The 17,220-nt window shown below is 38.4% G+C and overlaps 1 protein-coding gene across 1 annotated transcript; it reads right to left on the bottom strand.

Annotated features, from left to right (window-relative positions):
* Positions 1-3,243: 3,243 nt before the first annotated feature.
* Positions 3,244-11,798, bottom strand: LOC134624891 (E3 ubiquitin-protein ligase ZFP91-like). Its single transcript, XM_063470012.1, has 10 exons — positions 11,138-11,798; positions 10,909-10,940; positions 10,676-10,807; positions 10,522-10,558; positions 10,205-10,366; positions 8,947-8,991; positions 8,126-8,204; positions 7,919-8,033; positions 7,659-7,758; positions 3,244-5,786 (listed from the first exon to the last, which is right to left on the bottom strand). Exons 1-10 carry the CDS (start codon positions 11,467-11,469, stop codon positions 4,865-4,867), a joined length of 1,956 nt encoding a protein of 651 aa, XP_063326082.1. The 5' UTR covers positions 11,470-11,798; the 3' UTR covers positions 3,244-4,864.
* Positions 11,799-17,220: the final 5,422 nt, after the last annotated feature.

Genomic DNA, 17,220 nt, shown 5'->3' with positions numbered 1-17,220 from the left:
AGGTACCATCATGGACTAACATCTGGAAAACATCTGATTGGTAGCAGGTTGATTTTTCAGCATGGCAATGATCCTAAACATAGAACAAAAGGCAGTCAACATTCAAACAAGAGCTTTGAATGTGCTTCAGGAAGCCTGGAAAACTATTCCTGAAGTCTGCTTAAAGAAACTAAAAGAAAGCTTGCCTAAGAGAGTTCAGGCTGTGTTAAAAATAAAGGCAGTCGTACCAAAGGCGTAAGCCACCTGGATCGCTTGGACCTTGCAGTGAACCCTCTGTATTTACTTTCATGGAGTCTTCTCTTTATGGTGGACTTGGATATCGACATACCTACCTCCTTGAGAGTGTTTACTTGGTTGGCTGTTGTGATGGGGTTTCTCTTCACCATGGAAATGATTCTGTGATCATCCACCACTGTGGACATCCAGGTCTTTTTGTGTTTCTGAGTTCACCAGTGCTTGCTTGCTTGCCTGCTTGCTTTCTTAGGATGTTTTTGTTTAATTTTTCTGTTTTCACAGCTTAAGGATGTCTTGTTTTACCTGCACGGAGAGCTCCTTTGACTGCATGTTGGACAATCTTCGAAATGCAAACACTACACAGTCACCTCAGATCAAGTCCAGGCCTTTTATCGGCCTAATTGATAATGACATAATGAAGGATTTGCCCACACCTGCCCATTAAATAGCCTTTGAGTCAATGTCCACTTACTTTTGGTCCCTTTTGAAAGAGGGTGGCACATGTTAAGGAGCTGAAACTTCTAAACCCTTCATCCAATTCAAATGAAAGCTGACATTCTACACAATATGTCCATGTCCATCACAGAATTATAATTGGAATATGTTTCAGTAAACAGATAACAAAACAAAACAAAACTTGAGGCAGTGTCCAAATATATATTGACCTAGCTGTATATGCTGTATTACCATGCACATTTGGATATTTCAATAAATCGCTGCACCTATTTCCCATTTTCTTTCACTGTGACGGTGGTTGATGAACATATTAAACACAACCAGAGTTAAACAGTGAAGTCAGGGTATGAAAATCCCTGGCTACAGACTGCACTAAACACTTCGTTTTTCTCCCTCCCAGATCAGTATGATGTCAAAAAGAGTGGATATGCCTAACATCTAATATCTGAGACACACAGCTTTGGCTGTGAGCACAGAGGCCCCACCCACCTAGTATTGAAACCTTCTGTTTGTGAGGGATAGCCTATCAGGAGAACGTTGGCTTAAAGGGAGTGGGCTTTAAAAGGAAAGAACGCTAATTTCAGGCTCTAAGTTAACTGAGAGGTTGACCTAAGACCCAGTATAAGGAAATTATTTATTTTATTTCATTTTATTTTTCAAATGAAAATTCATGCAAAACTACTCTGACAGAGATCAGAAGAGAGCCAGAAATATGCAGAATAGAATAGAATAGCTCTTTATTGTCATTGTACATGTACAACAACATTGTGGGTACTCCACACAAACTGTACAGGACATATAAATAGTAAGACAACACGAATAAATAACAAACAAGAGTAATATATACAAAACAAGAGAAAGGCACACATTAAAAGGACAAGTTGCAAAGTGCTTGAATACATTCGCTAGCGAGCAAAACCCTTTAAAATCGCTAGATATTCCTATTCCTATGACCACCTGGATGGATGATTTAAGGATTTCTGACCTGTGTGACAGCTCATACCTCTGTTTTGAACTGATTTTTGCAAAAAACTGCTCCAATAGAGTCAGAAGAATATACATATGCAGTTAGAAATTATCATAAAAAGAACACCCCAAGTTTTCAGTATAATATGCTAAGCCGATGCTCTACTCTGCAAGTCTCTAGGTATCAATGCATAAAATTATTTGTTAAAACAGAAATGAAAATGAACAGAAATAAAATGTATTGCACAATGTGTCCACCAGGGGGAGCACTGGCAAGGAAGAAGCCATACCAAGAAGGAGTGCCTTAAAGTGGGGAAGAAATTCTGACTTTGAGAATCTTTTAAATTAACAGTCAATTCAACAGAGGTACATCTAATTGATTCCAGAAGTGTCACAATTAGTGAAACGGCGACCACCTGACTACAGTTGATGTGTATTCACACTGTAAACAGTAGAGTTGCTATGTTGGTCATTTTAAACCACTTCAAAGTCACTTTAAATCTCAATTGTAAATTTTAGACTCTTATTAACCCCTTTACCCCAAAGTGTATATTTACTCCCCTTACCTCAGTCTCAAAGTGTATATATATTTATTCTTCTTATTCTTACTCTTGCTATATTTATTGTTGTTCTTTTGCAATGTATGGAAATGGAGCCTCGTCATCTCGTCTCTCTATATACTGAACTGTATATAGCAGAGATGACAATAAAGTTTACTTTGACTTTGACTTGACATGTAGTAAAAACATTTTGTCTCGGAGGTACAGTCTCTGGTTCATCAGTATTCCTGCTACAAGTCAAGAGATGGCTACAAAAAGATTTCCAGTTCACTGGACATCCCACAGAGTTCAGTTAAATCCATCTTTAAGAAATGGAAGAAATATAGCACTTAGTCTAAATCTGCCTAGATCTGGCCATCCTCACAAACTGAATAAGAGAGGCCACCAATACACCTGTGGCACACTGAAAGAGCTTCAGTGGATCTGATGGGAAAGAGTGTACATATTAGAACTGTCTGCCAGGATGGGAGAGTGACAAAGAGAAAACTGAAAAAAGCTTGCATGAAATCTTGCCTGGAATTCATTCAAAGGGATGTCGGAGACTCTGAAGTTAATTGGAAGAGGGTTCTTTGGTCTGATCCTGGAGGATACTCTATATCCACAGAACTACGACTGAAGAGAAGATATATTTCCTAGCCTGGTTCTCAATCCAATCAGGAAGTTGTGGCTGCACTTCAAAAGTGTGCCCGATCCCTGAGCAACCTAACAACACAGACTCTTAGCAATCTTTCTTATTTTTTGTATTTATACTATCTTTCTATATACAACTTAATTCTGATTTGCATTTTATTTCTTTAAAGACCAGGCGCATTAGAGCCCAACTGTCCAGAGATTGAATTAGTGCCTTAAAGTGGCATATTTATATTACAATTTTGTCATTTAAATATCACAAAACAGTGCATTAAGATCACACTTCTGCAAAGACTGCCAGACAAGAGAGGCTAAGAAAAAAATGTGAAGTGTATCACATCAATGACATGTGACACATAAAGACTTGAGAACAGATTTATTTTTAATAATTATTCTGAACACATGGAATTATCTTGTATGTCTACTATTAGCAACATACAGAGGTTTATATATTTGTTTATCATATTACAGTGGTCTGATAAAAACACTTAACACAAAAATTATCAAATTAATTTCAGAGGGAACATATTTTCCTAACATAATACTGCTGCCTGTGAAAAACGTGAAGAGTTGGAAAAACAATTTATTTCCCAAGTGTGATGCTCCTGGTTTACTGAAATATAATAAAGCACAGAAAGCAACTTAAATCTTTTTTTTTTTTACAAACTGCAAGATATGAGAAGGAAGAGGAGCAAGAGAAGAACAAACGTAGGTGGTTTTCAGAGTTGTTCACGCTAACTCTCTGTCACAGTGGCTGGGCCACTAGAACAGAAACACTACAGCATCAGCTTACATTGTGGACCACATACAGTTCACTTTGATCTCAAATAACAAGATCAGGGAAACTCCGCCAATCTTTTTACTTTTTTACTGTGGAATGTAAAAAAAATTCTCTCTATTACTTAATTACTTTGGTGTAGAATGAATGGCAATGAGGGATATTTTTGTTAATAGGAACAGCTGTTTACCTGATGAAAGAGTTAATAGTTACAAATCTAAGCACTCCTTCACATTTCCCAAAGCTACACCGGAGTCTTTCCAAGGCCGATTCTGGCCTTGTGTTTATAACCCACTGTCCTACTATGCCAACTCACGAGGACTGCAGTGAGACGTATGTTAACAGATTTGAAAATGAACTCAGTTACATCAGTACAAGGTGGAATCGAAATGTGCTGGCTTTGATATCAGCCTCATCAGATCCTTATGAAGTGCTGGGTCTCTTCCTGGGGTCCTGTCACTTTGACATCAGTCCCTGGAAGTCCCGTTCAGACCACTTGAACTTGTGCATTTATGTATCGAGATAGTGTTAAAATGAGAAAAAGATGAAGGTGGTGAGTGACGACTGTATTATTCAGGTCGTTTAAGCTGAATGTTTTCCCTCAGATGCCTCCAGATGATTTCTTTTTTTCCCATGTAGGAAGAATTTATGGTGCACAACTCCATGAATGTCCAAACCCCATGCCTGAGACTCTCCAAATACAAATGGTCACAATGGGCCTTTCAAGGAGCGATCCAAGCTCAGTCTCACAGTGATTTGTAAGGTTTTGCCCTTAAAAGGACAAGCAACCAAACTGAAATCAGGTATGGTTGTTTTTTATAGTTTGAGGATTAATTGCACCTTGTAATTCTCATTAGTTCACCATTCAAAAGGACACACATCAACACAACAGGAATACTACAGGGAAATACAAATAAGCTGTGATCTTCTTGTGCATAACGTACAATCGTTTGATCTTGAAATTACATGACAAACTCCAAAATTTATAAAATATTAGGTGGTCAAAAAGTATGTAATCCATTGTATTAATTAAAAAAAACAACAACTCCCTGATACAAAGTAGCTCTGTACTGAAAGTGACTGTATATAGATCACAAAGACAGCTTCTATTATTTTAAATATCCATCATGTATGCATTTCAAGTGTTTCAGTGTTTTATTGGAATAAAAGCCTCCTTTTTAATGTGCGTTTCCTTCATAAACATAAAGTCACCCTTCAGTTCATTTCGCCCTCTTTGCATCTAGATCAAACTGTCTCCACCTACATCTGCACACTGTGACAGCCGCTCTCCCTCCCTCTCCCAAACAATGCCTTCATTTTCCTTCCTCCTCTCCGCGTTACCCCCCCACATCATTTCCCCTACATCCTGTCCGCCCCCTGCCACCACCACCCTTTCCCACAGATCACCCTCTCCGCAAATTTGCGCATCCGCGTCCCCCTCCCTTCCCCAGTGCACGGCCTGCTGGGGAGCCACAGATGCTGTGGAGGCCAGGGTGGTGACGGAGCTCAGGGTGAGGAGCGTGCTCTGGGGTTCCACACAAGCCACGGATGTGACTGCACTAACTGGAAGAGTGGAGAGCTGGATGAGCTGAGGGTAGCTGGTGCTGGAGAAGTGCATCAAGGTTGGGCCCTGCTGCTGATGTGAAACTTGCACCATGCGGGGCAGTTGGAGAAACTGTCCTTGAGATACATCCTGTTCAGACTGTGGAGCAACTGGGAGCACCACCTGCTGCAGTGGAGTGAGCCCACAGCTTGCCGCTTCCTGGCTCTCCTGACTCTTTTGGTCCTTGTGGCTCTGCTGGCTAACAGACGGCTGCACAGGCTTAGTGAGTAGTGGAGTTGTCTCGAGGACCGGGGTGGTAGTGCTTATTACTGAGCAGCTCTCCTGGGTGACTGAAGGCTGCTCAGGCTGGATGACTGCTGGAAGAGTCTCGAGGACTGGGGTGGGTGTGCTTATTACCTCTCCTCCGTTGGCTGCTAAAGCTTCTGCTATGAGCACCTCAGGGTGGGTCTTGGCTTTATGGGCAACAACAGAGTCCTTTTTCTCAAACTTTTTTCCACAAATGGAGCAAGAGAACTGGTAGGAGGCTTCTGCGTCATGCTTCTTCATGTGCCAGTTCAAGGAGGCCTTCTGACGGCAGGTGAAGCCGCAGATTTCACACCTGCCACAAGATGGAGACAAAAAACAGCTTACGGTCTGAACGCACACTGAGATCAAGCCTCACTTAAGACGCTGTTGCTTTAGTTTTAGTTGATTTTTTTTCCTGAATCAGTGAAAGAAGTTTTATGTATTTTAATTAAAATTGGAGTAGAATAAATTCCAGTACATTCCCTCACTGACCAAATGTTGCAGAGTGAATAGGAAAAATATTTCAGACCTTCCACTGGAAAGATGTCAAATTTAAGTATAAACAAGTGTTGTTGGAACAGGGTTGGAGAACCTTTATGGAAATGTGTGCAAGACCTCGATTTCTCTTGCAGAGGATGATCGAGAAGAAAAGTTTGTTGTACTTCTGAATTTCTGAAAAGATTTCTTTTTGGAGAATTAAGTTAAATAGGTCATTTATTTGCTGGGATGTGGACTATTGTGTGGAACAGGAAGAGCAGTTCATTTTTTTAAAGGCATGGATTTTATTACATTTTGTATCAGCAAAATACGTAAAAACAAGAAATATCACAATCATAATGTTTGATTGTTACTGTCATTGATACACTGCCTTATAAAGAGTTCTTTCTTTTGGGAATGACTCAGCAAAAAACCAAGACAGAGTTAAGCAACCTTAGTAACACAGGTCTACACATTTCTTTTGTTCATTTGGCCATAAGATTAAACAAAATGTATTTTAAGTTTAAGTAATTGAACCATACTTGAAAAATTAAAAATAGTTTTAATATATTCCTATATTTGTATTTGATTTTTTTGTTTGTTTGTTTTTGGGTGGGAGGCCAAAATCTCCTTGATAGATGCATAACATTTTTAATATGCGAGATAAACCCTAATTTATACAAACCTGACCTATGACCTTTAAGGTAAAAATCATGTGTGAAATTGATCGACATATCGATACTCGCGTTTATAGCAACCAATAAAAGACAATTAAAGAAGTAGAGATTAGACAAGAAAAAACACCTTAAACCATGCTGTGAGTGATGTTGCATAGTTTGACCACCTGAGGCCACTCTACATCTTCCCTTATATCTTACTAAGGACTCTCAAATAACTGACAATAACAAATGTTATGAAAATCTGTTTATATCTTGTGTCTGAAAAAATATCAGCCAGTACAATGTAGTTTTAAATCACCAAACATTGGTACCCTTCTTAAAACGTCTACATCAGTCGGGCTCTAATGTGTAACGTTACAAAATAAAAAACTAAATGAAGTATAATTTTCCTAGAATTTTATTTACCACACTGTACCAGTAAACTTTGCACTCTGTTCCCTGCTGAGAAAAGAAAAAGGTTTTCAGGGAGCCTTAGGGAGAAATTAAAATCCTTTTGAGTGACGTTTAAAAAAGTGAATACTGTATCACTAAGATGATCAGCTGAAAAAAAGCTATTGCACTAATGATTAAATCATTATCTGATAAGAAACAATAATAATCCAACCACTCCCATCATCTGATACATTGTTTGTAAAGAGGGGCTGAAACTTTTGCATTCAACTGAAACTTTTTCATTCAACTGAAACGAGTCAGCAGTATATTCTGCATGTGTAATACAAACACTTGTGTAGCTTGTTTATACTAGCGAGTGCTATGACATAGATGGCTTTAAGCAAAACTGAATTCTGTTTTGCTTAAAACCATCTAAACACTTGATGTCATTTGATGTCATTTGTCTGCCAAAAATTCTTGTAGCTAATTTTAAGACATGTGATCCCACAGTGGGGTTATACGAGATTTTTCTTGAAAAAGACGTGCTTCCTTCTTTTGTTACTGGAACTTCTGTCAGACACGCAGACATGACTGTTTGTTTTTCATTTCATTCTTCCTTGTTTACTTGTGTAACATTATCAGATGTATAAACTCACTGTATTGGCTTCTCTCCTGTGTGGATCATCCTGTGCACAGCCAGATTATGGGAGCTCTTGAAGGCCCGAGCACAATACTCACAGATGTAGTCCCTCTGATCTGAGAGAAACACGTGAAGAAGACAAGAACACTAAGTATGGAAAAAAAAGAATATAATTGAGTTTTAAATGAAACATCTTTTTGCTTTGTGGGTACTACATCTTTTTCCTAGTCTAATGAAAATTGTTGCCAGCATTCTGTATAAACATCTTTGTATCACCTGTGTGATGTTTAGCGTGGCGCAGCAGCTGCTTCTGCAGGCGAAACAAGCGCCCACACGAGGGGTGATCACACACGTACTTCTTTTTTAACAAGTGCTGGTATTTTATATGATGCTGAAATCGAGAGATGAGGAGAAATGAAACTCGTTAAAAGGCAGACATCACAGAGTAATCGATCCATTTCAGTTCCCCTGGTGACAGCAGACCTGTAGATAGCGTGGGTGGGCCAAAACAGTACCGCAGCCCTCTATTTCACAGCGGACGTACTGCACCGGTGGCTTTTTCCTGTGAAGATGGGAAAAAAGAAATGTATAATCAATAAGGCTTTAAAAAAAATCCTGTCCTGTCTGGCAGGTTTTGCAATCAGAATTATGATCTAAATGCACTGTGGTGCCAAACATATTTTGCTTTTGCAAACACAGCTATACAGAATCTCTGTAGGCTCCGCTTGTTCATGTGAAACTTTTGTCTGTTTACTTATTCATTTTATATTTGTGTTACTTCAGTTATTACTTTAGATGTTGTATAGTATGATGATGTATAAGGCAGGACAGGCAGGAAAAATTATTTTTTTACAAAGAAGGGGGAGGGGGGTATGATGAAGAAAAAAAACAAACACAGCACCTGTAACACACAAATTAGAAAATACACAGATATATAAATCAACAATCCTCTTATAGTGTGTGTGTGAGAGAGAGCGAGAGTGTGTAGGAATGCCTGTGTCTTTGTCATAAATGTACTTGATAATGGGGGTGGGAAGCCACAACAATGCACCCCAGGACCCACAAGCAGACAGAGGTGGAACCAGCACAACCGCACCATCTGCAGCCCCCAAGAGTTTGAATGGGGCCACTGCAGCAGGCCCACTCACCAGCCTATGGGTAGTGCACCTGCCCCCCTAGGTACGCATATGTGTGGTGGTATGTTATGAACTGTAATGACTAGAGTAATTAAAAAGGACGCTCTTTTAAAAAAAATAACAACAACAACAAAAAAAAGCACTAGGGAGTTATAACGAACACTTTACCTTCGTTTTGGCTGCCGAGGGGCTCTATCATCTCGTTTACCTCGTCTATAGTGAAAAAAGGAAGAAGAGAGATTTAGATTTAAAACAGATTTCAGATTTGGCTTTAAATGAATTCAGATTTCTATGATAAAAATCAGTAATGAGTTTTACTGATAACAATCCCACTCTTGAGGTGTTTAACTTCCACGAACATGAGAACTAGTGAGAGGAAACCAAAACCTACAACATGACTCACTGTGGAAAGAATGCTTTCCACTGAAACTACGTCAGTGAGCTTTCTTCAACCCCTTAACATCTACATCAATTATGAGTTAGTTATATTAGTCAAGTCAGTTTATTTCGATAACACAATTAAAACAACCTCAGCTGACCAAAGTGTATAATAAATTCAAAATATACACTACACACAGTCACTAAATCAACAATAAATATACAATAAAATACACAATCTATATGCTATATTGCCAGTTAATCTCAACTAATCCCTCTTTTAGTCAGCCTCAATAACACATTTCTAAACAAAAAACAACAACAACAAAATAAAACAACCTGCGTGTGTGATATGATTTGAATGTTTAGACTGAAATCCATCCGACCCTTGAAACTCAGATTGGATTTTAAACCAATCCAGAAAATTAAGCCAAATGTGAAACACACTTAAAACGGGTTACTGCCCCAAACAACTGAAGCAAAACTGGCTACAGCTCATTACCCTATAAGCTATTAAATAAGCAAAACTGAGAATAATTCTATAAAAGCTGTACAATCTAAAAATCTAAACCAAACTGTCTGACACTTAAATTCGTAATGTGGGATGGCCCCCAGACCCCTACTCACTGTGCAGTTATACTGCTGGGACTTTCTTTAACTCAAAATTTCTTAAAAGCTAAAGAGTCTTCATTTCAGATCACACAGTCTCACACAAAAAGGCATGTGCTTGGGTTTTTGATTTAAAAAAAACAAACAAAAGCAAAAATAAAGCAAACGAACTAAAAAGCGTGTTCACACTCATATCTCGGCTAACTGATGTGACAGAAATCAGGGTGTTTTATTTGTCTTTACTGGCCTTTTGATAAGCAAAAATGCTATATCTTAGTAAGTGAACCACAGCTGATAAATTCTTGTAATTTTTCCTTTACTTTCTTTTTTTTGGGGACCATTGACTAAAACCTCCCCAACAAGGTGCCAAAAATTCTCACATGGGCAAAACCCCCCCTCTATTATCTTTCGGTTTACTATCAGTACATCTCCTACTTACTTCCTGACTGGCTCAGGATCAGTGCCAATGACTCCATCTTTACCCTGAGCTACATTCCTGGTGGGTTCTTCCTTTTTAATGCCACAATCTTCTTCCTCCTTCTCTGACTCTTCTTTCTTGAATTCATTGTGTTGTGATGTTGTGTGGCGCTTTGATTTATTCCTAAACAGAGGGGAAAAATAAAGAAAAAAGAGCAAATTTTACCACTAATGTGCTTAATCTGATGTGAAGTAAATTGCGTGATCGGTGTTCAGGCAGCATAATCGACGTACGTCTTTGTCTCAGTTTTGACAAGGTCATTTGAAGTTATCACTCACCTGCCATCGCTTTCTTTCACAGAACCAGTGTCCCTCACTGAAAAAAACCACACACATCTGTCAGTTTATTTTGAGTTGTTTGCACTTTCATTTCAAGATATTCACACAGTTCAACAAGTGCACAACAAAAAGGATGCAAGGGGTCTTCTCTTACCACATGAAAACGCCCCTGACTCTGCTTCGAGCTTGCATGTTGCTGCTGATAATGTGTGTGAGGCCCTGGTTGAAGGTTTCCCCCCACCTTTTCTAGTTTTGGGAAGCTTTGGTCCAAGTGTTTTTGTGGATGCTGGGGAAATAAATGTGAACATGGGTTAATAACACACTTGTTAAGTGGTAAAAGGTAAAATGACTTCTTGCAGATGAACGGGATTCACATATGTGCATTACCCTGACTGGCTGTTGGTTTCTTTATTGCACTTCTGCAAGAAAGAAAGTTAAGAATCAACACATTTAAAGGTTTCGTTTTATTTTATTTATTTTTTGTATGCAGTAAATAAACAGTTTTAAGAAGTCCCACTGAAATAACACTTCTGAGGTGTAAACAAACTTGTTGTCAAGGATGTTTCTAGCTTCTTCAAATAGTTTCGTCCATCAAAGTAGCAGCGCACGCACTTACTGCATGACAGGTGTGTTTCTGGTGCGTGATCCTGCAGGTCGACTGCGTGCGTCGCGTGAACTGGTCGCTTTTTTCTTGCATGTGATATTTCTGGACTCGCAGGTCGTACCAGCTCCAGCTCCCCTTGATCGTAACACACGCACAGAGCCTGAGGTGACGGAACGAGTCTCACCGGAGTCCGGGAAGGACAAGGATGTTTTTGTCCGCCTTTTACTTCCGGCTCTACCGCAGGAGCGCTCAGTCGAGTCCGCGGATGCTTTTGAGGCCGCTGTCGACTCTGCGGTCCGAGTTCCAGGACCAGTGCTTGAAACCTCGCCTTTCCCAGACTCCATTTCGCTCTTACAGTTATAGCCTTTACCGACTTTAGTTATTACTTAAGCCTAGTTACTTATGAGCGTTCACAATGAAGGCCCACCATACAAGGCCAGAGCCGGCCCAAGTTTCGTTAGCCTGGCCAACGATCAATTTTTTTGCAACTGCATAAATAGCAAAATAGATTATTTAAAATATATAAGTTTAATGACGCATATTATTTTAGAAATATCCAGTATTATTTAGTTCTTAAAGCTATAGCATACCTCATATTTGTTTGACCGGGAGTACCCTCGAATGAGGTACGTCTCCTTTAAGAGCAACAGCGGCAGACGAGCCAGTATGACAACGTTATTTTTGGACTAACCGGCTTCCATACTGATGAGGGCGGACGTGTATGGGAAAGGTAGTTTTGGAATGTAACATGCAGTTTGGGTTGTGTAACAACAACAACAACACAAAATACATCAGTTAACCATATATTGTAATATATTTTATGAATATTTTATAACTCATTATCTTTTATTATTTGGGTTACATTGTGTATTCCCTAATAACTAAATAATAGACAGTTATATTTAAAAAATTAATTAAAAAGATATATTTTTTTAATTCTTTTTTTTTTATTTTTTTTTTATAGCAGGCTAAAGCGGCTTTAGCTGAACCCTAAACAATGAACAAGTAGCTTTCACATATCACGCAGTTTGTATGCAAAACTTGATAAAGGTAGGTGTGACTGTGTCACTGATCATAATTCATGATATTTTTCTGCATGGTGGATGAAATGATAAAGAAAGGACCCGCTCCACAAACAAATACATGAGAAATGTGTTATTATTAGCTGTGGCACAGACATGTGAGAGGAGTAGATGGCTGGGAAAATGCAGAAAGTTCCTTGTTTTATTACAACTGTCCTTTGTTTTAGTCAGTTACCATAATTGGCTTGGTTATGTTGCAGCCAACTACAAGAAATGTGAAGTTGCTCTTGTTTAACAGGTTTGAACACAGAGGAACATCTGACTGCAGTCAGTGGATGAAACTCGGCACAGAAGTGATTTTTAAAAATTTCATAACTTTCCAACACATCATGTTTCATATGAACTTTGTAGAAACCCCAAACTCACTTAGATATCTAATAATATGCATAAATTGGTTTATTATACACTGATTATCCATAACATCACCTACCTAGTACCGTGTTCGGTAAAAACAGCTCTGAGTCTTTAAAGCATGGACACAACATGCTTAGGGGTGTCCTTTAGGGCCCGCCACTGGGATGTTGGCAGTAGATGCCTTGGGTTGTTCAAAATGCAGTAATGGAGAAAATGCATGTTACAGTTGAAAGAACAGATGTGTAAATACATTTGACAACATGTGACGTTACATAACAATAAAACTGCACATCAGTGACATATTTCAATCCTGTCTGTGTGGACAAATGGGAGCAGTGGTGCTCATGGAGCCGGACCTATGCTGTACTTTTTTGTGAAGCAGCCCGTTATTGAAGGAGCTGCTCAGTTTTTACTCAGTGTCCTATACAGGCATCCTCCTCTAACAAGGAGGACACTGTATTTAACACTGCCCTGGTTCTAGGGTGCACAGTGTTGATTACTTATTTTCTGTCATCCTTTTAGAAGCAGTTGCCCTAGCAGACTATTCCAAAGAAAGTGCAAAGTGCACCACAGAGTCAGAAAGGCCTGCAGCAGGTGTGCCTCTCAGCAGATAATCTGCTTGCCATTTCATTTGTTAAGAGTGTTATTCACTTGACCTGTTTTAATATTATCTCAATTTGACAGTGAAAACATATGTGCAATTACTAGTGAAAGATAAATCAGTAAAAATTGAGATGTTAAGTATTAAACCCGGCCTACATTACTTCTAAAACAACTACAGCTTATAAAACAATTAAATCTAATCATTAGTTGTTAATCCAGCTCTCGTCTACAGTGTGTCTTTTGTCCTGTCTCCTTACCCTCACCCCAACCAATTGGGGCAGATAGCTGCCCCTCCCTGAGCCTCGTTCTGACAAAAGTTTCTTTCAGCTAAAAGAGAGTTTTTCCTTCTCACCCTCTCCAAGTGCTTGCTCACAGGGGATTGCTTGATTGTTGATGGTTTTCAATATACAATATAAAGAACATTGAGGTGACTGCTGTTGTGATTTAGCACTAAAAAATGAATAAAAACTGTATTACATATTTGCCTATGTCATTGTAAAGTGCAGTTAAAAATGTATGTCTGTGAGCACATAAGTGAGTTCAGTACGACCACATAAACCTGAAACACAGTAAAATTAAAAAGTAAAGTAAAATTGAAATATAAAAGTTAGGTTTGTAGTGTAGATTTATTTCAGTGTACCATGTCTGATTTGTAATCTTTTTCTCTTGTTCTCATGTATTTTTTTTGTTGTATTTCATGTAGTGTATATTTTATTGTGCTGCATAGTTTTCATTTTATGTGTTTCGCTATTTTCAAAGAACGTTCTATACTAAATCTTAACAAGAAACAAACTGACACATTTATTACCTTTGATCTTCTCAGAGAGCCCTGTTTAAAATGTGGCTGCACACACAAGAGCACAGGTAAATAACTGGCTGCTACTTTTGGAAATTAGATACTCTCACTAATCAAATTATAACAAAGAGATTTTGCTCAGGTGCAGAACATAGTTCTTTAGTTACTAACGCACAACCAAGCTCTGGTATAAAAAAAATGATCAGTTATCAGTCATGATCTTTACTCTGTTTGTCTGTGTTGGGTGTGTCTAAACAGTGTTAAAGGAATTCATGGGAATTTTTTATGCAGGGGCCAGACTTCTGCGTCATAATGAGGCAGAAAAACTTGTTGTTGAACAGGATCCCGGTTATTACTGATGATCAGAAAAGATGAGGAAACATTTTTTGTTACAATCGAGAAAGAAGTCCATCATGTTTTGTCATTTTTTCCACTGAAAAGCAACTGCTCAGGTGACAAAGTCATAGAAGTTTAATTATTTGAAATAAAACATTTGCACTGGTCATATATTCCTTCTTTGTAAACCGCTTCCTTAAATTTACAGTCACAGTAGTCACTGATTTGCATCTGACCTGTTTACATCGTAACGGCTGTGAGATGCCACACTGACAGGTGTATGAAGCAGGAACAACTGGTTTCAGAAAGTGACTCTACATAGTTCAGCTTTTTTTTTTTTTTTAATCGTATTTACGCTTGATGGTGAACTGAAGATTTGCACTAGATTAAGTATCAGTGGTGTTGAAAGGTGAGTATGATTTTTAGATTTTATGACTCACAACCTTGGGTCTTCCCAACTTGCCATATTTGATCTTCTTCCTCTGTCTGTTTCACGTTGGTTCAGGAATGTGTCTAAGTTAGATCTGGCCACCGTTAAACTCTTAATTATTACATCTTTTTAGGACTGTGATTCTCTAGAAGCAGAAGGAAAGGGGGGAAATAGGGGGAAGAAAGGTGCACGTGTTAAAGACAGAGAAGCTAATCAGAGGTTGTATCAGACAATATTCTATAATTTCACCAGCATTTTGTTAAGGTAATATGTTGATTGGTTGTAAAAACACCTTTGCTCCAAATACTTACACAGTTTCCTGAAAAGCTACATTTTTACTCTAGCTGTTTACCTGTATATAAAAATATTCCCCTTGCATACACACACACACACACACATTATCCATAATATACATGCTTTTTATGTGCGGAGAGTCTGGTGGTAAAGCAGTATTCTTTCCCACATTTATAGTAATAAATTTTGTTGACAGTCATTTGTACTAAAGGGCGATATTTAATGCAAAAGTCCTCATGTTTGTCCAGTAAAACAAGTACAACTTAATGTACAACCTTAAATGTACAATAACACAAACAACATAAAAGGATGTTTTTAGTTTGTCTACTGGAGGAAAATACTATACCTTGCAATGTATATTTTATGCACATATATGTATATATACATTCATTTTGACTTTATTACCTGATTCATTTATCAGATCTTTTCCTTTAGAATCTTGCTTTTTATATTTATCAGTGGACATAAGAATGTGCATTATGCATAGCACACAGTAAAATAACTTTGAATATGATGTAAAAGATTCTTCTGATGGAATGAAGCGTTTCACTACAAGTTCCAGAGGAAAAATGAATTGAATTTGTTTCCTCTTTGTGTTTGCAGTAGTATCAGTTGTACATCCTCATGCTTGGATAAGCATCAGCTGCTACCATGAACTATGCACTGTTTCTAAACCTGCTGGCAGGTGGGTCTAAACACAGCTTTCAGTTTTTCCATTAACCATACAAGAATAGCACACCAGACATCAGATCTGTTTTATCAGCATCTAGAAAATATGCAGGTACCTACCAGGCAACTAAACCAGAACCCTCTATCTTTCTTTTTTCTATGCTAGAATGTTATGGGCTTCAATGCTGCACAAATCTATAATTATGTTAGCAAGTTAACATAACAACTTGAAAAAATAAAATGTTGTGTGAGGATTTGAAATGGGTATTAAAGGTGAGAAAACCCCGACACTGATGGAATTTTGCAGAGAACACTGGTCATTATAGCAAATCAATACTGAAAACTGGTGAACAATTATGTAAAATCCCCATAGAAGGTTTAGTTCAAAGATGGCAATACAAGCGTCTGAGGTTTACTATTTATTTCACCCATTAACGAATATAAATGAATTCATACTTTAGTTCAGGGGTAGGCAACCTTTCTGATGATGAGTGCCATCTAAAATTTCCTCAGAAGTCAGTGTGCCATATGATTGCATTAGCAATAAATTTAATAACACTCTATATTAACAGTTACACACTATATAGAACAACTTTATAGAATTATATTTGTTCACAGATGTTGGCAGCTATCAGCGAATAGTTATCAGCTATTTTGAAAAAAAAAAAAAAAGACACTTTTTATCCATAAGAAGAACTCCGTAACAGCAAATGATCTGTACAACAGAAAATGCAAATGCTATTTATGGTCTCCTCACAACAAGAAAGAAAAATAAGAAAAATAAACTTGGCCAATATGGCATGTTTGTTAATACAGAGATACACATGTTAATGTGATCTCTGGTCTCCCACTCAGAGACACAGATCTCAGAGTGTCCAGCATTCAGACAGCTACCTGAGGACACTCTTCGTGTGAGAGAAAATCTGCTCACACAGATATGTAGAACCAAATACTGTCAATAAGGCCTCTGCAATGTTCTGAAGACAGTTAAACTTGTCAGATAGTGATGCAGCAGGTGAAAATGCAAGTTCCATGAACACGCACAGCTGTGGATTGCAGCTGTGTTCATAGTTCTGCAAAATTTGACCCCCACAGAGTCGAGCTTTTCAGTTCAATCAGCTGCAATTCAATGTCGCATTAACTGGCATTTACTCAGCCTGTTAATGCGAGACAAATCCAGATGCTCATTAAAGCTTTCTGGTTTGATCAGAAAAGAAAACATTGGTCCATACACCTGAAAGTCCTGAAAACACATTGTGAATTCTGCCTCGAGTCTACGGATGTATCCGTTTATTTCCACGGTGCTGACCCTGCGCTGAGCGTACAGCTCCTGAAGCAATTGTAGTGCTGGAATGTGGAAATTTCAACATCGCTTAAAAAAAACTGCCAGCTAGCACGTCCCTCTCACTGGTAGGCTAAGTTATTTTTAGCCAATTACAAGATGAATCTGGTAGTTGGGGTTGTTAGCTGAGATACCATCATTAAGAAGCGGCACAACTAATGTGTCTATGCGAGCTAATGTGCGATGTGC

Source organism: Pelmatolapia mariae, linkage group LG3_W, assembly GCF_036321145.2.
Source record: "Pelmatolapia mariae isolate MD_Pm_ZW linkage group LG3_W, Pm_UMD_F_2, whole genome shotgun sequence".
NCBI lineage: Eukaryota > Metazoa > Chordata > Actinopteri > Cichliformes > Cichlidae > Pelmatolapia > Pelmatolapia mariae.
Note: the sequence above shows the minus strand (reverse complement) of the source record. Positions and strands in the feature narration are given on the sequence as shown.